At 37.4% G+C, this 23,473-nt stretch overlaps 1 protein-coding gene across 13 annotated transcripts in view; it reads right to left on the bottom strand.

The window, feature by feature from the left end:
* Nucleotides 1–22,308, bottom strand: part of LOC126267038 (signal transducer and activator of transcription 5A) — a 153,749-nt gene extending 131,441 nt beyond the window's left edge. For 2 of the 13 annotated variants that reach the window (XM_049971827.1, XM_049971834.1), the window contains exons 1-8: nucleotides 21,801–22,277; nucleotides 21,405–21,554; nucleotides 21,174–21,324; nucleotides 15,324–15,492; nucleotides 15,129–15,209; nucleotides 14,822–15,005; nucleotides 10,046–10,152; nucleotides 9,384–9,565 (exon numbers count right to left, since the gene is read on the bottom strand). In XM_049971827.1, the coding sequence (XP_049827784.1) occupies nucleotides 9,384–9,565; nucleotides 10,046–10,152; nucleotides 14,822–15,005; nucleotides 15,129–15,209; nucleotides 15,324–15,492; nucleotides 21,174–21,324; nucleotides 21,405–21,453 (923 nt within the window). In that variant the 5' untranslated portion in view covers nucleotides 21,454–21,554; nucleotides 21,801–22,277. Of the gene's footprint in view, nucleotides 1–9,383; nucleotides 9,566–10,045; nucleotides 10,153–14,821; nucleotides 15,006–15,119; nucleotides 15,210–15,323; nucleotides 15,493–21,173; nucleotides 21,325–21,404; nucleotides 21,555–21,800 lie in introns of all 13 variants that reach the window. The other 11 variants (XM_049971828.1, XM_049971835.1, XM_049971832.1 and 8 more) reach the window with 10 other exon arrangements.
* Between the last annotated feature and the right edge of the window lie 1,165 nt (nucleotides 22,309–23,473).

Genomic DNA, 23,473 nt, shown 5'->3' with positions numbered 1-23,473 from the left:
TTCTTCGAAAAACTAACTTTATTATGGACATCTAACTTTATTATGTATGTTCTATCAAACATAAAATCTATCATGCTTGCCTGACGGAAAATGAGAACCCTCATGATTGTACTGTTCTATCCAGCCACTGGAACAAATTTAACTTACAAACACTTCTTCCTCTACAAAGTGTGTCCAGAAAGTAATGTAATAACATCTATAGCATTTTTTCACTTGAGATATTCAGAATGTTGAAATTCTTCACAATAGTTCCCTTTGTCATCTACAAGTCTTCCCATAGACTCAGCCATTGACTGCATGCATCCCTGATGGTGTCACCACGAACCTCATTTAGATTCTGGCACATCAGTTTGGACTATTTTGTTAATCCCAAGCCTGAACCTTTCAGAACCATGTTATATCTTGGGCAGAAAAAAAAGAGCACCAAAATCAGGTCAGGCCTTTAAGAGGACTGAGGCAATGTATTGAAACTATTATCTTGGCCAGTAACTCCCAGGTGTATACAGAGATTCGGCAGGGAGGATTGTCATGGTGCAACTGCCAGGTATTGATGATCTCCTTTTGTCTCGACAATCCTCCTCATTAATCTCTCTAATATTCACATAGTAGACAGCATTGACTGTCTTCCCTTGGGATACAAATTCTTGGTCAACCACACAAATGACACTGAAAAAGGCAATCAGCATGGCTTTCATTTTCGGTTTGTCTGTTCTTGCCTTCTTGAGGTGTGGGAACTTAGAGATGTGCATTTGGAACTTTGATGCTTCATCTCTCCAATGTACTCAAACAGCTGTGCTATGTCACCAGTAATGATACTGCCAAATAAATGAGGTTCATTTTCCACACATTCCAAAAGTTCATTCATAATCTCCACCTGGTTGTTTATCAACAGTTTGGGGACTATCTTGACCCACACTTTCCAATGTTCCAAGTTGTTGTTAAGTATGTTAGCCACAGTAGTTTTTGAAGTAGCGGGAGTCTTTGCTATCATATGCACACTCGTTTGACAGTCATTGTTCAAACAATAAAGAGCACCTAACACATTTTCATTGGGCAATGTCTGTCAAAACTGTGATTCGTAACTTACCTCTCCCAGTCTTCCAGAAACGACTCCCACCAACATGAAACTTGAGAATACAACACAACAGAATGCTAGTAAGTTTGCTGAATTATCTAGCAGGTGTCGGCAGGACTTGTTTAGTGACATCAACCAAGAGTTGACTTTGCTGCATGCTCTGACACATGTACCACCAGGAGGTTCGTGTAAACAGCAAGCCCTGAGCTCCTGGAGCAGACTGAACTAGGTACTCATGGAAAGGAGAGAGATTGCTTCCCCCTCACCCACTTGATTCCATTGCTCTGAATACAATGAGTCTAACAAGAGGGATTTTAAAAAAATAATTGTATTAATTTCTTGACATGCTTTGTATTTTGCTGCACTCCCATAATGGGGGAGAGCCTTCTAGCTATTCCAAATCTTGAGATAGGTCAATGTCAATCTGCCTTATTTATCTATATAAAAAATATGGACACACTGCTGTCCCATTTCACAGTAAAAAAACATGCTGTCCCATCTCACAGTAAAATACAAGGAAACAGTGGTTGACTGTGATTTTAATATTGATTCACTGAAAAGGTCCGTCAGTAAACAATTACAGTGAAACCCATATTTTACATTTTCAAGTGGTCCATATTTAAAAAACTCAAAACTGAGGAAAATATAGAATCAAGGATTCAATAGAACCCAACCGAGGAAAACATTAAAACCACCCAAAACATGAGCAAACACATATGTAATTGGCATATATGATTAAAAAGAGCATTCCTCTCCAATACTTAGTATAAAATCTGTCTAAGTGAAGGATATTAAATGTACAATACAATGTTTGTACAATAATGTGTGGTAATGAATTTCATCAGTTCTTAAAAAAATCACAGATGTGTAACAGCAAGTAAGAACTCACCAAAAGAACTGAAATTGGCATGCAGGTACAAGGTAATCTAGCTGTTTTCCAACATGCTACAACCACAAATTATACGTTCAAACCACATACCCTTTGTCCCCACCCAAGAAAAAACAAAAATTATGAACATGTTGAATTAAACCAAAAACATCACAGCAGCTAAGTGATTAAACCTTATGCAGAAACACAGACATCTGCTTAATGACATACTTTGTCACCATTGCCATTATTGTTTTATGCTTTTCTTAAGAGCTGCACTTCACCATTAGTGTTCTTTTACGCTTGGTGAGAAAAATAGATGTGAAAATATGAGTTACCTTCCCCAACTGACATTACAACCTTACTGGAAGTCAGCTCGGTAAATTTATGTACACTGTATAAAATATGAATTTGAAAGAAAGCTTTACTTCATGTCCACTACCACTGATGCCAATCTTTATGATCTACAGTGTGTAGTGTGTGCAGTGCCAAGTATACACGAATAGTGTACGTAGTAGTTGCAACTGTATCGTGCCAGATTTGAACATGAAAGTCTTTAAAATGAGCTATTGCGAAGCCCTTGTTCTATTTCCATGTGAAATCTGTCATAGTACAACATCTGTATGAAAAGTGTATTTTCACAGCATCACCAAATGCTTTCACTCCTGCCAGCACTACCGTCACTATAGGGCCACTCCCCCTCTCCACGCATCCAGTAGGCGAGCTCATTTTGTGTGTGAAGTGTAGTGTGCTGGCTGTGCTAGCTACTGTGTCACCAGCCAATAATAGTTCACTAGCCGCCAATGGATGATGTTTCCTTGATTATGACCAGGATATTCTTCGAGGCTCAGTATTTGAATTTAAAAGGGTGAAGACTGATATTGTTGCTGAATACAGTACATCGGAAATACACATAAAAAGATGAGATTGAGTCATATATGGCACAAGAATATGTGATGACTGGGCCCCTCCATCACGTATTGGCTTGGTCTGTAACACTTTGTGTTGATTGACTTTTTTTCTATGACTGTTGCAATTTAGCAGTAGTTGTATTATTATTACACGGTCAAGCTAAATATTCCAAGTCGTGTTAGCAACACTGATTGTGAATTACAACAGCATCTCCTCTCTTGCATCTCCCCTCTCCACAATGACCTAAAATATTTCCTAAACTCTGTCTCTATCTATGATGCGAACCATCTGTCTTATGTCACTTATGACCTGTTCAGTCACATCAAATGTCAATAGGAGGATAGCTGCATGAAGTCAAGAGCCACGTTGAGTAAGAACTTAGAATGAAGGTAAACCTTCCTAGGAAGAAATGTAAAATCGGGGAATTTTTACCATTGATCTTTCTTATGGGTTTATCACAGGAGCTACAAATTTATTGTGTAGAAATGCGAAAAACATAAAATCGAAGACTGTAAAATCGAAGTTCCACTGTATTGCAATCATAAACATAGTCATTAAATTTAATTCCTACTGTGAACCTGTGAACTTTGCATCTTGTGTATGTAAATGCTCTGAGATGGCTATTGACAGTATCTTCATAGACAAATCTAGGGAAAAAGACATATCACAAAACTAATAGTAAATAGACAATCTGATTATGCTGAAACTTGCCAAGATGAAAAAAAATCTGTAAAATCTAAGAACAGGAGGGTACTAAATCAGTCAAAAAGTGAGAATTTTAGGAGAGTGCTCAAAAACATGAACTGGATAGATGTTTACAATACTTGACTCAAATGCATTCATTAATAAAGTTATGTCCTCTTTTGAAAATTGTTTTCCTCTACATATAAATCAAACAGAAGTCTAAAAATGAACCTTGGATTACACGAGGAATAAAGATATCATGTGGGACAAAAGAGACTGTATCTACTATCTAGGAAAAGCTCTGATGTTAGCACTGTAATGCACTGAAGCAAGCAATGCAGAAATCTTAGAAGTTTTATTATGAGAAAAAGATAGTTACATCTCGCAACAAAATAAAAACTGTATGGGATATAGTGAAGACAGAGACAGGTAGGGCCAAAAAGGAAGAGGATAGCTCTAAAAATAAATGAGACATTGATAACAAGTGCATATAGTGTTGCAAATCTCTTAAACAAGTACTTTGTTTCTGTTACTGACAGTTTGGAGTTAACAGCTTCAGTAAACAGTGCAATGGAGTATCTGAAACCAGTTTTTACAAATAATTTCAGTAAAATGGGAATGACACTCTCTTCTCCCAAAGAAGAGGCATCCATCATAAAATCCTTGAAATCAAAGTATTCTAGAGGAATGATAACATATAAACAAAGTTAATCAAGGAGTGCTCATGCAAGTTGAGATATATCTTACGTTATTTGTGTAAACAATATCTTATAAGCGGAACATTTCCAGACTGGCTAAAATATGCTGAAGTTAAGCCTCATTACAAGAAAGGGTATAAAGAGACACTGTCAAACTATCTAACAAATTCATTTTTGCTGGCTTTTTCAAAAGTATCGGAAAAAGGGTGTGTTAAAGCCTCTACTTAAGATTCTGACTGCAAATACCATATTGTCCAAGTTGCTTAAGGTTTCCGATATACAGAAGGATATCGACATGTAGAGTGAGAAAGTCCTTAATTTATTAGATAACAAATTAGAGGTTACTGGCTTTTTCTGTGATCTGTCAAAAGCCTTTGAATGTGTGAATCACAGCAATCTCTTAAACAAATTAGAATATTATGGTGTCACCGGCAGTACTACGAAATGGTTCAAGTCTTACCTAACAAATAAGAAACAAAGGGGGTCACTGCAAAATATCTGTGGAGTAAGCAGTCAATCTTCATCTGATTTGGCTAATTACATGTGGTGTTCCTAAATGTTTCATCTAGGGTCCACTGCTCTTTCCTGTGTACATTAATGACCTCTTGTCTGTTACATAGCCACATGCAAAGTTTGTTTTGTTTGCAGATGATAGAAAAATTGCAATAAGTAGCAAGTCAAGTACAGAATTACAAATGGCAGCTAATCAAATTTTCACTGACATTAATAAATGGTTTAAAGCTAATTCACTGTCATTAAACTTTGAAAAGACCCATTATATGCAATTCAGAACCTGTAAGAGATTTTCTTCCAGCATATATTATGAAGACACGCAAATTGAATAGGTTGACACTGTTAAATTTCTGGGATAACAACTCGATAATAAATTCAGCTGGGAAGGGCATACCACAGCATTGCTGAAGTGCAAGTAACTCGTCAAACTGACCAATAGTTTTTAGCGCGCAAAAGTGTGTAATAAGACTCATTTGTGGGGTAAATTAAAAAAAAAAAAAAACAGGTAGAAATCTGTTCAAGGAACTTTGTATCATAACCACTGTTTCTCAGTATATTTATTCCTTAATGAAATTTGTTACCAGTAATATGTTCATTTCCAGCCGATAGCTCAATATATGGTATCAATACTAGGAATAAGAACAATCTACATAAAGACCTACAATCACTTACTTTGGTCCAAAAAGGGGTCCAATATTCAGGAACACACATTTTCAATAAATTGCCAACAACCACTAGAAACATGGTTTCAGATAAAGCATAGTTTAAACAGAGCTTGTAAGACTTTTTGATAGGCATCTCCTTCTATTCTATTGATGAGTATCTTAACAGGGACTGTTAGATCAGCTTAAATAAAAATGTTTGTTAGATTTCAGTTCTGACAGCATTTGGTCACAACAGTCAAGTTTAGATATTTTGTCTTTGATACATTTATTATAAGTGCGTAACTATGTTTCATTCCAACAGGGTATTAATTCTGTAAATATTAGCAGTTCCATTTCACATTAATGTATTCACATATTCTAACAATCTCCTGACAAATGATCACGGTAGTGAGTTATATTTAGATATTTTGTGTTTTCTTTTTTTAGATTTTCTGATTTGTTCCATACCCATGAGAGTCCTCATTTTTGGGTCTATGGAATTAAATCTGAATCCAATCAATCTAACCTGTTCACCTTCATTTTGAATACCAGATGAGGCAGAAAATTGTAGATGCAAACTATTTTTATGTATTGTATTGTGAAAATTATATTTGAACTGCAAGTGCTTTTTATTAGCAACAAATACAATTGATGAGTGAGTGTCCTCAGAAGTTAGCATAAGAATTTCAAGACCTAGGAAGAGCCTTGTGCAGTATGTACAGTTCTCTCTACTTTCACAGGAGGGGTTCCCAACCTTTCTGAATGCAGTCAGATATTAGTTGTCACACCCTCCCCCTTTCCTGCATCGTCATGAGCATTAGCACCTAACTAAACTTTGGAATGAAAAAGAATTTTCTTTGAAGCCTTTTATTTTTAAAATGAGAAAATTAGTTTTAGTTTTAGTAGCCATTTTATTACACCACAAACTAATGAATCAATGAAACAACTTAGCTACTTCATAGAATGATGAAACAATTCTCAGCGCATCACAAATGGTATCTACAAACATCCTCATTAAAGGAAGCTAACTACCCACACTAAGAATATACATCCGTTGCAAAACATACCCTCTCTGTCCCATTCCTCTGCTCAGTGACACTTGCTACACCCAAACTCTGCACCCCCAGTTAAAATCAACCAAGTTAATATGCATGCACTATAGATACTGTTTGTAAATCAGTCGATTGCTGGACTACTTACTTCTGAACTGATAGAACCTGCAAGACTTCAGGTTGCAAATGCTATGTGCCTGACCACTGCACTAACAATAACAACAATACTGTGCAGGCTGTACAACAATATACTAGTTATTATCTAGCTACTATTGTCTGGCTTTGGCAGCCACAGTCAGTAGTCTTGTGTGAAAGAGTTGCACGTGTGTGTGTGTGTGTGTGTGTGTGTGTGTGTGTGTGTGTGTGTTTTCTGTCTAATTCAAAAGAAGGCTTTTTGGCCGAAAGCTTACTTGGTTAACAGGCTTCCGTTGCTCCTATATGCAACTCAACATTTCCACTATATGATGAGTAATAATCCAACCATTTCATAATATTGTCATTATTCCATCCTGGATTTTCCATTGTTTAAATTTATTACACAGGGTTAGCCAGTGAAACGGGAAGAGTTAAATAAGTAGCTAATTCGTTAAGAAAATTTATTTTTTTAATTTAATGGTTATAAATATAAATTACAGAGGTAGCCATTTGCTGTACAATAAGTGAAAACATTATTTCTTGAATATAACACCTGCCAAATGTCATCCATTGCAATCTATGCACTTCTGCAGCCGGGCATGGAAGTTTCCCATGACATTTTGCAGCATACTGACTGGTATTAATTCAATTTCGTCCCACATCTGTTATTTTACGGCTGGGATAGTTCTGGGTGGATCATTCTGAAAAACTCTTGATTTTAAGTCACCCCAGAGAAAAAAGTCACAGGTTGTCAAATCTGGAGAGTGAGGGGGCCAAGGGAGATCCCTGTTTTGGGAAATGACACCACCTGGAAACAAAGTATTCACAGCATTCATGGCAACTCTTGCAGTGTGGCTTGTTGGAACAATGTTCGTTCACTGGTTTGGTTTGGTTTTGGGGTTTGATGGGGGGGGGGGGGGGGGGGCTAAAATTGAGGTCATCAGTCCCCGTTCCAGACAGACATACTTGTAAAAGGCCTATACAGTAAAAGCATAACCTCTGCACCCAGAGGGAGGGAACACCAAGGGGTACAGAGCTAAAATGAACGCCACAATAACAAAATAGAGGACACTTAAAAGGAGCAGAGCAAATAGTTAACTAGAGTAAAACAGACTACAGTGGTTGATGGATCAGGTAAAAGGTCAACCACTCAACTACAAACAAAGAACCTCCAGCTGGAAAGTGTTAATAGAGGCACCAACACAACTTGTTACCACAAGAGACACTATTTTGGTATCCACGTCACAATTAAAAGCCACTGGAGTGGGTGTAGCCTGAGAAATCATGCAAGAGCGCCCACACTAGAGTGAGTGATAAAACCCAGCTGCACGGATAAAACGTAAAACTGAGTCAGCTATAGAGGCATCGTCACCTAGAATTGAAGGAAGTGCAGCTGGTAAATTAAAGGACTGCCGCAAGAGGGCTAAAAGGGGGCAGACCATCAGAAGATGGACCACTGCCAGCCCTGCATCATAGCGACACTTGGGTGGGTTCTCACGGCGAAGGAGATAGCTGTGGGTCAACCGCGTATGTCCAATTCAGAAACGGCAGAGAACAACTGAGTCCCTATGAGTGCTCCTCAAGGATGAGTTCCATATGGCCGTGGACGACTTTACCATGCGGAGCTCATTCACTGGAAAACGGGCGAGTCCTTGTGTAAGAAAGTTCCGGATCATTGCAACGTAACACACCGAGCTAACAGTCACAGCACTTCCATTGATATCCTAGAAGAAAAATGGGCCTATGATTCCTCTTGCCGACACTGCACACCAAACCATCACATGAAGAGGCGTTTCATGAAGTGTGCCAGGGTTTTCCTCCAATCAGTATCTGAAGTTTTGTTTATTAACAAAACCAGAGAGGTGGAAATGCACCTCATCATTCATCCACAAGTGGTTTGTTTACTTGGTCGTCATTTTCTTCAAGTCTTCTGGCAATTTCCTCACAAAAATGTAATCATTTCTGATACTCACTTGGTTTGAGAGATTGCACAATCTCTATTTTGTATGGGTGAAAATATAAAGCTTGATGAAGAATTTTCTCACTGAATTGTTACTTATTCCAAGACATAGAGCATGTTGTTTGCCAGATCGGCGTGGACTTCTGAGCATTGCCTGTTGAATAGCAGCAACGTTTTGAGGGGTTTGAACGGTTTTTGCACTCCCACCTCATTTTTAAATGGTGATCCAGTTTGTTCATGGTTGTTTATCCACGAACGAATTGCATTATCCGAGGGAACAGGCTTGTTGCGCGGCATGTTGAAATGGCGTCGAAAAGCACGTCGCGTTTTCACCAAACTCTCACCATTCGTATAATATGCTTTAACCACAATGTTCACCCGTCCAACGATCCATCGCAACTAAATGGCAGGACATGCTGGTAGAACGGAGCCGACCACCATTACCCCCACCACTCATATTCCAGCTGTCAAGGCCATCTCCAATCTGCCCGTTTCACTGGCTAACCCTGTATATGTCATTCAGGATGTATGGTGTTGCAGACATCTTACCATGTTTGCCCTTCTAGTTTCACTTTAAATGTCTGCACTGCAAGTGGCCCCTATCTATAAATCTTTTGTTCACTACTTTGAGATGTGACTGCCTTATTTCTTTTCACTACTACTATGTATGAATAACGACGTAACAAGCCCTTACTAATTTTTCTTAGGCTATGCCCACCAACTGGTGAACAACAACAAAGATATCGTCTGTAACAGTGCTACTGATTCCCTGGACAGCGCACAATTATGTACGTGTTATGAACACCCACAAAAATTATAAGAAAGAAGTTATTTACACTTACCACTCCTGTATGCTGTCCAAGTTATTGTTAAAATGTGCCCCATTTCCTTGAAGCTGCTGCTCCCTTTTCCATCGAATTAGTTCTTCATCCAGAACTCTAGATTGCATTTTTGTTAGGTGACTTTCTATCGTGTCCTTCAATTTATCTACAAATGTCAGTCTTAGTTGCATCATTGATGCCACCTATTAACATAACACAGTAATTAGTCCCAAATAGCTAAAATAGACACAACAGTGTTGCAATGTGATTTTTGTTTAGCGGGACTGGCAACGTATTTGGAATACATCTTGGAATTTCAACATTATATTTAACTTGATCTATGATCTGCTAATAGGATATGAGTAATCTTATATACAAACTCAAAAATGACAGCTAGTTGATACTGGCTGATGGATAGTGAATAAAACATTTTATCCAAATAACATACAGCATCAGAGACATTAGTTTATTCCACATAATGCATGTTCATTTCTGCAAACCACTGGAAATTGTTTTCATACAGCAAACTCTTCATAATCTCCTACCCACCACACACATGGTATCTCAAAACAATACACAAGAAAACTGATACTCATCGATAACTAAGATTTCTTAAGAGAAAGTTTTAGCTCTAGATGCTTTCAACACACTGCCACAATGCTTGCAAAAAATGTTACAAGTACCTTCTGATTTAGTAACTGCTCTAGTGTTTCTTTGTGCTTCATTAACTTTTTCTCCATTTCAATTATCTGTGGAGTTCTCTGCTGTGTTTGTATGTGTTGTAAGTGCGCTGTAAAGAAAATGGAACAGAATTTATAAATGACATAATTTAAAAGTCTTTAAGTCACACAAAGTTTACTTAGCTTACAGAACGCTTCATTCCACATTTAGGCAACACGGCAATATTACACACATACGAGCGGGAGTGCTGTTTTACATAACATGAGTAGGCACGCGATGTACTGTGTACATGTGTAAACATATCATTATATCACTTTGTTGCAATAATTATTTGTTATCCCACAGTAATGACTCACTCAATGCATTAAACAGTGCAGGTGCATCATATCCCAGCCAACTGCTTATTCGATTATCAATTATCTCATTCTCAGATTGTGCTACTAGCTCACGATCTGGGTCATTTTCTTGCAGGGAACGTATTTTTTTTTTTTTTTTTCTCACCTAGCTCAATGTTTATTTTATACTGCTCATTTGGATGTATGACAATACAACTTGTCCCTGTGTTAGTTGAAGCAATAAAGAAGGAATAGGTATGATCTCTGAAACTTGAAACAATAATGGGATGGTGCAAAACAATTTTGTTTGTGGATTGCACATTTTATACACGGGAGGGCCCAGTAGTCGGTTAAATAGCAAGAAACCGTGAACACTCACAAACTGCAACTCACAATAAAATTTCAGTCTAATCTTATTTCTTTGCTACTGACAGGACATGTGGTAAAGTGATTGTAAAACTTAAGTTGTTAAATACTTCGATGTTCGTACTTTGTTTTGATTTCCCTTTCTCTTTGAAAACTGCACATTACAGTGAAAAAAAAAAGAGTCGGCTATATATTGATATACAGGTCTATAATTCAGATCATTATCCACCTTTGCACATTATGGTATATTATAAAAAGCCAAAAATGACAATAAAAATGATCTTAAAGGGAATACTTAAAACAAAGTCTAAAAAAAAAGTCTAAAAGTTAATTCTGCAGTTCTACAACAGGGGCATTTCTGTGTAGTTGCAACAGTTGCTTAATATATTCTAAAATCATAACTGTATCACCCGTTCCAATAAATTTTGCTCGTAAATTATTATATAGTATAATCCTGGTGTAAATTAACATTTAGCCCTTAAAGTCTCACAAGATAAAAATAACTTGTAGGGAACTGTTACCCTTAGATAGGCGTAATTTGGAACTATGCACTATACATAAAAAATAAAATACCTCTACAATAAATTAAAGATTATTTGCAAAATCATAAGACGAATAAACAAAATTGGCAATGCAGAGACAAGTTAAGCTTCCCAGAAAATTGCTCTGGCAGATATGGTGACACACGTAGCCACCAAATTCAATTACTACAACTTCATAGCAGCAGCAGCAGCAGCAGCAGCAGCAAGCATTGCACCACTAATAAACAAGCAATAAGGAAGCATTGGATTTACTTGAACAGAAACTGAATGCATTATCAACAAAGATTAGATTCAAAAAACAACTGCTACAGACACTACAAAATTCATGCTACAGACGTATGATCATGTTTTTGTTACCAGTCAACTCGAGGTGTATTTCCTGACAGCCTTAAATATGTTGTAGTAGTACTTCACCTATTAAACTAATTATAAGCTAATCATCTCTAAATACAGACCTATTTCATTACTTCCAGTATTCCAGAAAGTTTTTTGACAAAGCAGCCTTTTGATTTGACTCCTCCAAAACAAAGTGCTGTCCTTGACCCATCCATACAAGTCTGCACTATTCTCATGAACTTCTCAGTGGTTCTGAAGTCATGCAGTATATTGTCTAGGCTGTCATATGCAAGTTGAAAACTGATGAAGAGACTGTCAATATCTTCAACATATTCCCAGTGTTTTTTAAACAACTTTCTTAGAGAGGAAATGTGTTCTATTGACAACAGGTTTGGTCAAAAGCCAGCTTGGTGTCACTGCATGTTGTTCTCCATGAATAGTTGTAATTTTCTATCATTACCCTCAAAAAATTACAATCATTCATTGAAAACAACACACAGGAATACCAAGCCACCTTCACTCAAATCAAACAACAATAGGTCACATTTTTACTAAAAGACAATTGTTCAAAACACTAGGACACTGGGAGTGTGGTTCTCAATGTGGATACAACAGCATCTACAGGAATAGCCTGTACAATGAGTTGTGTGACGTCAGATTCCCTACAAGCTATTGAGAATGGTGCAAACCTGTACGAATGGGTCAGGGGGCAGCAGTGCGTTTCCAAGGGGCCAAATCAGAAATGGTCAAGATTGAGCTAGGTCTCAGAGAAAGAGATGCTCTCAAATGTATTCTGTTCAATCTTCGAGAAAGTAAGAAGGGAATGTAGGCACCAGGAGTGGGCTGGAGTACAGATGGATGGTAATTTCAATTGTCTCGCACATGCACACGATATAGTACTACAAAGTGAATCAAACTATGAGTTGAAAGACATGTGCCAGAAAATGGACAACCATGCACAGAAAGTTGGGCTAAAGGTGAATCAAGGCAAAACAGAGTTATGCAACGAGGAACAAAATAAGAGCAGGAAGAATTTCTCGAGACAGATGGCATCAGGTTCCTGAGCATTCACCATTAAAAATACTTGGTTTACCAGTAACAAAAGTGTAGAAATGGACTTCAAGTAAAGAATATCAGTGGGAATAAAATGTATGTACTCCCTCTTGGAGACACTCATCAAAGTCCATATCATCCAAAACTAAGATGAGAATATATAACACTGTGATGCGCCCAGCAGTCATAAATGGTTCAGAAACATGGAACATGATTGAACAAGAAAAGAAAAAACTATTAATATAAAAAATAAAGAGGAAGATATGGGGACCAATCTTTGGTAGAGGTGAATGGAGGAGGGAGAATAATGAGGAAATACACCTCTTGGTGCAACAACGAACAATCCTACAGAAGCTTACAAGAAAAAGAATACCATAGGTTGGCCATGTAAGTTGTATGCCAGAAGACAGGCGAAGAACACACTCAACAGGAAACCAAAATCATAGCTTGACCAAGACAGTGCTGAATGTACAATCTGGCAGCTCTGGGGTCTGAAGGCATCTGGAGAAACCAAGCACAAAACAGAAAGGAATGGAAGCAGTTTGTGGAGCAATGCGTGCTCTGTAGGGCCTTTGATAAAGTACTGACTCAGTTATCTGAACAGAATTTGTTAACTGGCTTGCAGTTTGGCTTTTGTAAAGGATTCTCTATCAAGAAAGCAACACAAGACGTCAATAAATTAAGTTCTGGTGGAGTTATCCTGTTGGTGTACTTTTTGATCCTGCCAAAACCTTTGACTACCTAGATCACAAAATTATACTTGGCAAATTAAAGCATTACGGAAATCGTCTTTTGTCAGTGGTGTCTTACTTCCATAACAGATAGCAGAGGGCCTCATTAACAGATGTCACAAACATGAAACTAACCTCAGAATGGAGAGTATAACTAAGATCAATACTGGATCCATTGTTCTTCTTAACCTACAGAAATGGCCTTCCAACAACTCTGAAGGGCAGCTCAAACACAGTAAATTGCTGATGACGCGAGAATGCTAATCGAGCGTCCAAACTCAACATCAGTAAACACAGTTCACGAAAGATGAACAGGCTTACAACCTATCGACAACAAACTGATTAAGTCTTAATCTCATAATTACTAATATTATTTAGGTTTGAACAGGCATTAAAGAATTGGTAGCACCACAAACTGATATTAATAGTCGTACACTTAAGTAAATTTGATAACACGAGGGTGGCTCAAAATTCAAGGTAGCAAGTCCTTTGCAAGAAAAGGTTTAGTCACAAAATTGAAGAGATACACAAATTTACTGAGTCTTTGGTACATCCCCATATTTGTCTGAGCATTTCTTCGATTAATAAACCAAACCGTTGGAAACAACAGGTCTAGGAGCTACAACAGCAGCCTCCTCAGATCATCAGCATTGGTTCTGAAGTGGTGAACTCACAGTTACTTCTTTAATGGTTCAAAGAGATAAACATCACTTGGTGCAAGATCCAAGTTGTACAGACAGTGTTCCTATACAATCTGCTCCAAAGACCTAACCAAATGACCTCTCAACTGAGACACCAAAACAATGTGTTTTATGGGACATCACTCTCTCTTCATAAAATTCCACTAGTTAATGATGATTTGCTGCTAGGTCATTTTCTTTAAACACAGAAACTTTATTACATGTTGCACTGCAACCACCAACAATGTACCTGTCAACAACTCTAACTTGAAACTATTTTGAAGTGCAACAGCACTGTTAGCTCTTATTTGCTGGAAGCTCTGATCATCTCTTCTATCTAGACATGGAATTTAATTTGCAAGATGTAATTATACACCAGTAAGAGGTCCTGTCACCTTGCTTACTGACTCATCCTCTTTAAATTGAAATGGTGTGATCTATGGAACAAAATGAGCAAGTGGGTGGGTGGGTGGGTGGGTGTACTAGTAAGTAAACGTGATAACTAAGATAGCTCAACTGAAGCATAAAAAGGTGCATGGGACTGTATTCTGAGGATGACGGAGGTTAAAACCTCAAAAGTATTAATAAGAATGTTGTGCCACTCTTCTGTTAATGAGAAGTCATATACAGCTTCAAATCACTTAAAGCACAGATTATTACACATTATTTCATAGATATGAAATTGTTGTCTTATATGTATTTGCATATCAAATGTAACATGTAGAGGGTATGTACCATTTACTTTCGTGCATTCATGATACTGCAGGGCAAAAGCTTCCTGCTCCTGTTCAATTCTTCTCAGATCTTCTCCTGTTTCATGGGTCTGTCTCCTTAAATAATCCAGCTGCTGAGCAATTTCAGTATTAAGATCTGGGGTAAATGGCAAACATGGCATTATCAAGTCCCGGCCCAGGCTAGCCTAAAACAAATAGATAAATGATTTGAAGAAAATAAAGATTAAGCAAACAGTAATAATGTAGGGTTAAGAAATATTTAACTATACTGAAACTTAACTACAACACACAGGACTTACATTTCCTACCTGTTGCACCAACTTCATTTCGGTGTTGAGACAATTTCGAATTATTTCAAACAACCTTCGGGGGTTATGCATGTATCTTTCCTACAAAAATAAATTAAACAATAATATAGCAAATCTTTACTATTTCTGTAACTTACTGTTTTAAAACTTATGTCATAAATTACAAGAAAGATACAGCAATTTCTTAATACTTACTCTAAATGTATTTGCAGCCTCCATTAACTTTAGTTTTGTGAGAAACAGCTCTTCTGTAGTCATACTGTTTGCTTTCATTTCCAGTTCTTGAATAAGTGAACTGACAAGGCTGGCAACATATTGCTCATGTTGGGGATTTTCTGGGTCTATGTCAGTCCTAGAAAAAAAACTTTTTAAAATAAAGAGATACAGAATCTGGAAGTGGAGATTTTTTGATCATACATAAAATTCCAATTCTGATCCAACTGCCTTACAAAACATTGGAGCAACTAATCAGGCTTAGAATAAAATAATGTAAGGTTTACATTTTCTCAGATTATTTCTGATAACATTATTTCCATCTCTAATGTCTTTCACCGCAACTTTCACATTTTACAAAGGCAACTACAACAACATTTTTTTTACAGCTAGCTTCAGCCACAATAATTAGAACATTTCTGCACTGTGCTTATCAACAGAAAGGCTTACATTTTCTCACATTTTTTTCTGATCTCAGTTTTTTGGAATAAATTGTTGCTGTACCTATAGCATGAGATCCTCTAGATTACACAACACATAGCAGTGATTACAACTTATAAGTGCACTGAAAATTACCAACTAACAAAACTTTCTACATGGCGGAAGTACAACAAAGAATATATAGCAGGTGTACAGAACACTTCTATGAAACACAATGTTTGCCACTGAACAGCATTTCTTTCAAGTTGCTTAACTTGAGGAGAACATGGTATGAGAGCAGCCACTGCCCAAGTTAGCAAACATTTACACAACAGAACAGACTTTTAAAACCAACATTTATTGTTGCTTCCTTTTTCCTTGCATGAGGAAACAGATTATTTTATAAAGTACCTCTGTCTTTGTTCAGTGCAATAATATAGAGATTTTCAGTAAATGATGTTGAATACACTGAATTGTTGAGACACATCTGTTAAATTTTACTGTGTACTATTTTTATGTGCAGCTTCACTGTATGTCGATATTTATCACACTAAAACAACACGAAAAATTGAAATGTTTTTCAATAGGTTTCTAATCAGCATCAAAGTGCTGAGATAATGTGTGCTTACAGTGTCAGTGGCTGCTGCACAGCATGCTGAATTTGGCAATTCGTTTACATTGGTCATAGCCACTTGGGTGATAGTATACAGTATCCAATGAAAATATCATGTAACCTAATGACTTTTTTTGCGTGAGACACAAATTGATTATATTTACTTTTGATGCAGAGAATGCGACAATAAGTTTTTGTGATCTGGTTACTATGAATTTTAAGGCGACCACTGATTTTTGTACTCTTCTGTCATTGGAAAAACTAAATGAGCTGACAGACTGACCCGTTGTGATGCCTGAGGCCAGGTTAGTAGGAATATGATAATTTGGGTGCAAGTTGGTGAAGCCAACAAATATGAATGGAAGAAAATTAGATGTATGACAAACTGACCTGTAGCATAGCCCAAACCTAAGTTAGGTTGTAACATGAGAACTTCCTTGTGAGCTGGTGAAACCAATAAATCTCAACACAAAAATACAACTGACATGATTGATGGATGTGTAGCATAGCCCATGATACATTTTGATCACTGTAATAACCCACTTATACATCTTATTTTTAATTTAGCCAAAAATTCTGATTATGTAGGTAAATTCTAAGCCAACAGTGCAAATTATCAACTGAACAGTACAAAATATCAACTAACTTTAATTACACATCATAGAAAGTTATGAAGGAGTATCTCATTGGCGAGTTAACCGAAGTGCCCCATTCCACCTGTCGGCTTTGACCCATGACATAAGGCTTTTCTGTTGTGTGACGTCATGACGGCGCAGAGTTTAGTTTGTGGGTGTCGTTTTGATATGATTGGTGGTGTGTTTATGTGTTAGGTGATGTTTTTGGTTTAGTTTGCGTGTGTGGTGTGTTTATAGGTGGCATATTCTTGTGGTCGGTGGTTCTCTCTGGTGGTGTGCTTATGGTTAGCGTGTTATGTGGCATATGGGGTTGATTTGCGTGGCAGCATTGCACGTGTGTGGTGTCGGTGGTGACTGTGCTTTCAGCGGAATATTTTTTAGCAAGTTAACAATTTTGGTTTTGTTATGTTGACATTATTGTAGTTTTTTTTCTGTTCATCGTGTGTGAATTTTGGTAAATCGCTTTGTTTATCTCTTTGGTAGGTCTGGATATGACTGACAAGGTCAACAGTTTTCAGTTGTCGGTGATGATGGGAGACAGTGCGTTGACTCTAATAAAATTTCTTTAGCTATTGTCTGTTGGCGTAAGTCGTGAAGTTTTCAGTGTGTCATGAAGAAATGAGTCTTACTAAACTTCCGGCATCTCGCATCAGGGATGGCCATATGTAGAGATGTCGTGAGGATAACAGGTCAAGGGAAGTGTTCCATTCCAATTTTTGTTTCTCTAGGAGAGGGTGTGGCGGTGGTGAAAGTTTTGAGATTTATAGTGTGTTGTCAGTAGTTACTGTCGACCTACATAGGTCAAGGAATTTCGATTCCAATTTTGTTGAGCTTTTTGAGGTAATGATGATTGTGGACGTGGTTGTAGTTTTGAGTTTCATGATTTAATATGAGTATTTTCTGTTGACCCATATAGGTCAATGGAAGAGTTCGATTCCAGTGGATATTGTTTTTAGGCTAGCTGATTTTGGGAAGGCTGCGGTCGTTTTATTTTATCATTTGCTTTAATGGTGTGTGTTTAGTTTTAGTTTGTCCCCACCCAAAAAACCACAGTTTCCCTTGCTTGTCCCGTTAGTTTAATTATATTTTTGGAGGATTATGTATTTGATGGTTTTTCGATCTATTTTTGTGTTTGTTGTCATGTTTACGTTATGATGTCATAACCACCAAATGGGAGTAGTTGTGAATGGTAGTTTCTGCCATATTGATGACGTCATTGGTCAAAGCAGACAGGTGGAATCAGACGTTTCTGTTAAGCCTCATTGGCTACCTACAACTGAATCACAATTCCTTGTGTTTACTTGCTGTGATTCGTCATGCAAATCATTTATTAGCAGTAGCAAGACAACGGAAAAGCAGCTGACACTGTAAGTGCACTTTTACCTAGATGTTCAGTACAGAAATATGGAAAGGGGAGATGGGGAGGTAGCAGTCTTATGCCTTGCAAAACAGATGTGTTAAGGACACAATGCTTTCCTAAAAACTAACTATCGAACAGAGTGTCTGATGAACAAATTAGAACAAATGCATAAGTGAACTAAAATAGTTGCTCTTTTCTTGTAGGAATTTGCTTCATCACCATTCACTGGAATTAAAACTTACTCCAGTCTCCCTTCTGCTGTTGCCTACTTTTTACCCCATATCCTTTTTATGTTCCACATAAACATTTCTCCTTTCTTCTCAGTCCTTCATATTTGAGCACTTCTACCAACACCGTTTTTATTTCCACATTCCATCTTACTGGAAATATGGAAGCGTCCGATCCCGCCCATCTGCTTTGACCCATGACGTCACAAATATGACGGAAACGCCCATAAACCACGATTCCAATATGGCGCATATAAAGTTGGTACGTACACATTAGGAGGACGAAAATACATTGAAAAACACACACTTTCCACAAAAAGCCTAATAACACTAACGGGACAAGTGCGGGAAACGGAGTATTTTTGGGTGGGGGGAGGGGGCAAACTAAATAAAAACAAATTTAGACACCCACCCCCATACAAAAACACGAAAAAACAGACATCAAAAAACTCCCCAAATACCACTAGACACAATATCATCTGGAATCGGACACTTCCCTTGATCTATATTGTTCAACAGCAGCTCCCGATCCCATAAATTAGGATCAAACACTTCCCTTGGCCTATATAGCTCAAAAACATCTCCCGATACCTATATCAACATACACAGCCACACATTGGGATCAAACACTTCCCTCGACCGGCGCACTGTTAATTTTATCCGTCATATCCCATTCTGAACAAAAACAACAACAGATTAATTTTACTGAAATTACCACATGATGTACAGTGAACAACACTAAATTAACCTTCACACAAAATCGTTAACTCACATAAACGAATTCCATTACAAAAACAGCCGACACTCGAACAATTCTGGATAATAAGCAAAAGCAAACTGAGCCCATTACACCACACAAACGAAAACCCTGAACATACCACCAGAGAGCACAACAAACCACAACACGACGACATCTACAAACACGCAACACTCACAAACCAAACTCTGCGTCATCATGACGTCACACACAACACCCTTACGGCACGGGTCAAAGCCGACGTAAGGGATCAGACACTTCTGTCGACCCATCTTACTTATCTGTACTCAGTACCTCTCCTGGTATTGCTTCTTATCAACTTCTCAGTTCATCTACAGCCAGCTCCAAGCGTACCTCCCGTGACCCAAGAAATGAAGTGACTTTTCCCTACTCTCCCCTCCCGCCCAAAATCTACTAGAATCATTGGTAATAGCTGAGGACAGTACCACTGCTGTTATGTAAATGTTCTGAGGGATATTGCCAGCAACATATAATATGAGATGACAGGAATGCAAGTAAGCTAGATACGCAATTTCAAGTGACGAAGGTATAAAAATAAAATACCATGCACAGGATGTATTTTGTAGTGCTGAATTTAAAACAGCCTACCCTGTCCCACTCTAACTACAACCCTGGGCTGTGTAATATTTTTGGGAACAAAAAACCTGTAACAACCATTAATGAACTGTTTTCTTTTTTCTTTCTTTCATCAAGGCCATCAAATCCAATCTAAAGTCATCACACTCACATGAGGCATATTCAAGATTTGTAAGCCTTCAATTCCAGTACTAAAGGAGTACCACTTCTTTCATCTCAATGATCAAAAATATCCTCTAATTGGTTATACAAAACTAAGATGCTTCCAAACATCAATCAGTAGCAGAAAAGTGTCCTGGAACACAACTGCCCAATTCTTAACTTCAACCAGGTCATTTTCTCTCTCTGTGTTTAATTCCTTGATGATTTGCTTACTTTAAAGAACAAATCATAACCACGCCTACAGCATCAAAAACTCAATTTACCATTAACATTTAAGGGTATGTACCACCATCTAACTAAATAATAACACCATAAAAACTCCAATACCAAATTGACAGGAAGATTTACTAAACTGGTTACTAATGAAAGCTGTGGAACAAATTAAATTTATCTCGTAGTAGTTACCACACCAAGAAAGGTTTAAATTGCTGGCCAAAAACTTAACCTTTAAATACCAGTGAACTGTAATGACTAGGAATAACACTCCATGCATCACTATGGACCCAATTTTGAACCCTACGACCACTAAAGAGATTACAATTAATTTCCTTTAGTAATGCAGTCCCAAACTCACTCCATATCAAGAAGGTCTCATTAACGATACGATCTATGAAAGACTGTATGTGTCTGAACAAAGGTAGCGACGGAAATTGAAAACACTCGAACAAAAACACCACACACCAACATCATGCTGAGTTTCAAACAGAACACAATTAAGAAATATCTGAAAAGCGTAAGATTGCATCCGAGATCAATACTGTTTTTCTGTGTTATCTGTTAGAGAAAAAATGCATATTACGAAACCATTAGCATAAAAATATAACCTAACCAAAATAAACCCCATTTACATTGGTTAAAAAACAGGTGAAATAAAAACATGGTTTGAACAGATGGCATAATGGTCTTGCATCATTCTCATACACAAGTAACTGATGAGTCGTTCATGTACATTAGCACAACGAAATTGGTTGTCCAACATGGTATATATCAAAATTGTTTGAGGTAAACATTTATGCTAAAGAGGCAACTGATATTTTGGTACGGTACACCAATTAACTCACCACATTTTCTCTTCTAACCATGCTGCCAAAAAATGTCGAACTTCAATTGGAAAGTGTTCTCCATAAACGGCGCGCACCTGGAGGAGCGCATCGCCTTGTAGTTGCTGAGCTTTCGTCCACAACGACATGGAGCTGTCGTCCGATGAACGATCTAAAAAAAAATATCCAACCCCTTCAGCTTCAAAATGCTCACAACACTCTCACAAGGGAAACTGTGTTCTGTATACTCACTTGACTCTTCAAAGCGACAAGAAGGCCGTTCATTACTGTCATCTGACATGACGTAGGTTGTACAAGAATTCGGAATCGCAAAAATACTTTATTATTATAAAAAAACGGGCATTCGACCTCAGCGAGAAATATAAACAATGCACTCCCCAACTGCACAGGCGGAAAACCAAAATGTGCTTAAATCATACATATCATACAATGATAATTTCTAAGTATGCCTTAGACAGTCACAAATTTGTCACTATTCACTGAAATTTCAAAACATAACCCAACCAAGCTTTTGCGCCTTCTGTACTCTGTATCTACGCGCTTGATTAGATGACGGTGGGACGCTCAAGTTATGTTTTCTTCTAAAGAAGATGTCAATGTATCCATCACACTGCAACACAGACTTACCGAAACGTTCAACTGCTCTTTTCAAGCAATTGTCGTTTTTCCTGGTCTGATGAGTAATAAACTTTCTCTATCCAGCAGTACCTGGAAAATATGACACAACCAATCTGCACGTTCCAGGAATTACAAAAAAAGTTAAAACATATCGTATCACGTGACCTACGCATGCGCAGACCTCACAACTTTCGCATCGCAAAATGCCAGGGTACTAGGGATACAAGTCGGTAAGGTAAATCCGAATTATTTATTTTTACGTGTTTGTTTACATAAATAAACGGATTCACATGTCATTATTTAAAACGGCAAAACATTTATTTTTATTCAAAAAGAATAGTTTAATTCATAAGTCAGGCGTCGGATAAGTTTTGTTTCGTGACAAAACATCTAAATATTATATTATCTATGATAATTTTTAAAGTTGTAAAGCCGCTGTTCATATAGCTTCTGGATAATCACGAACTCTCGTTCTTAACCATTACATCCGCCTCAGATCAGCATGTAGTAAATAAACGAATAATAGAAGCTGTCAAAGATATTATGCAAGCCTGAAATCTTGATTATCGCTGAACTTAGAAGAAATCAGTGATCTTCGAGTGACACATGCTTAAAATTATCAAACTATGTTATTAAACTCTTACGAATTACGCAACGTATACAAATAATTTGCTTATTTTTTTTACAAAATCATACATCTATATAGCTACTGGCCATCTTTACGCAATAAACAGTTTGATCTCCTACAAAAATATTTAATTAATAGTTCGTTAAGAAAGGCTTTCTGGTTTCTAGTCCATCTTCAGATAAATTAATACTGTATTGTCCGAGGATGACCCAGAAAGCAGGTTTGTAATGAAGTAAGGTCAATTCAAACAGGCCGTCACAGCACCTCTGCATCAGGGCCGGTCAGGTCAGTTCTAGTCACGTGATCTCAACTCGAATAGCTTTCATCAGCTGTTTTTTTCGCGGGAACCGCAATCTTCGCAAGATGATTTTGAACTGCTTTTACACACGAACTGCAGTAGTTTATATACGTGAATGCTGAAGTGCATATTTGTACAAAAATGACAATATTCGGACTCAAGTGGTTTGTGGTTGCAGGGATAGCTTGTATATTAGAGAAGAAAGAAAGAAGTGCAAAACAACATTAAAAAGAGGGTAGGTCGGAAAAACGTAATTATGTGGTAAAGACGAGGAATTTCACGCGCAATAGAAAGAGCTCGAAGAAGAACGTTTTATATTTTATGTTTTTGGAAGTTGAGGAATCGGATTTTTCATTTGTTACGTTAAATTTCATCCAGGACTGCAGTAAGAAACACAGTGTTACGAGCTGCCATCGGTTTGTTCAAGTTTAGTTCCTGGTCCAGTGCAAACTTTTGTGTAGTAATCATTTTATCCTCAATAACTTTCTTTCCAAGATTTATAAGCTTTGTTTACATCTTTTAATAGTTCAAGTGCCTGATTCTACTGGGGTTAGCTAGTGAAATACATAAATATTGACCACTGATGTTTGCACAACTGTTTCTCCAGGGAGATACTATATAAATAAGCCTACCACAAACACATATTTCATCAAACAACTTGCAGTGTCTGAATTTTCAGTCCATTCCTTTATGAAACACTACTAATACATGACAGCATTAAAATAAATTTGTCCAACTAATCAATTTGAGTCTACT

This window comes from Schistocerca gregaria, chromosome 4 (genome assembly GCF_023897955.1).
Source record: "Schistocerca gregaria isolate iqSchGreg1 chromosome 4, iqSchGreg1.2, whole genome shotgun sequence".
NCBI classification, from domain to species: Eukaryota; Metazoa; Arthropoda; class Insecta; order Orthoptera; family Acrididae; genus Schistocerca; species Schistocerca gregaria.
This window is presented reverse-complemented; position numbering and strand designations above follow the sequence as displayed.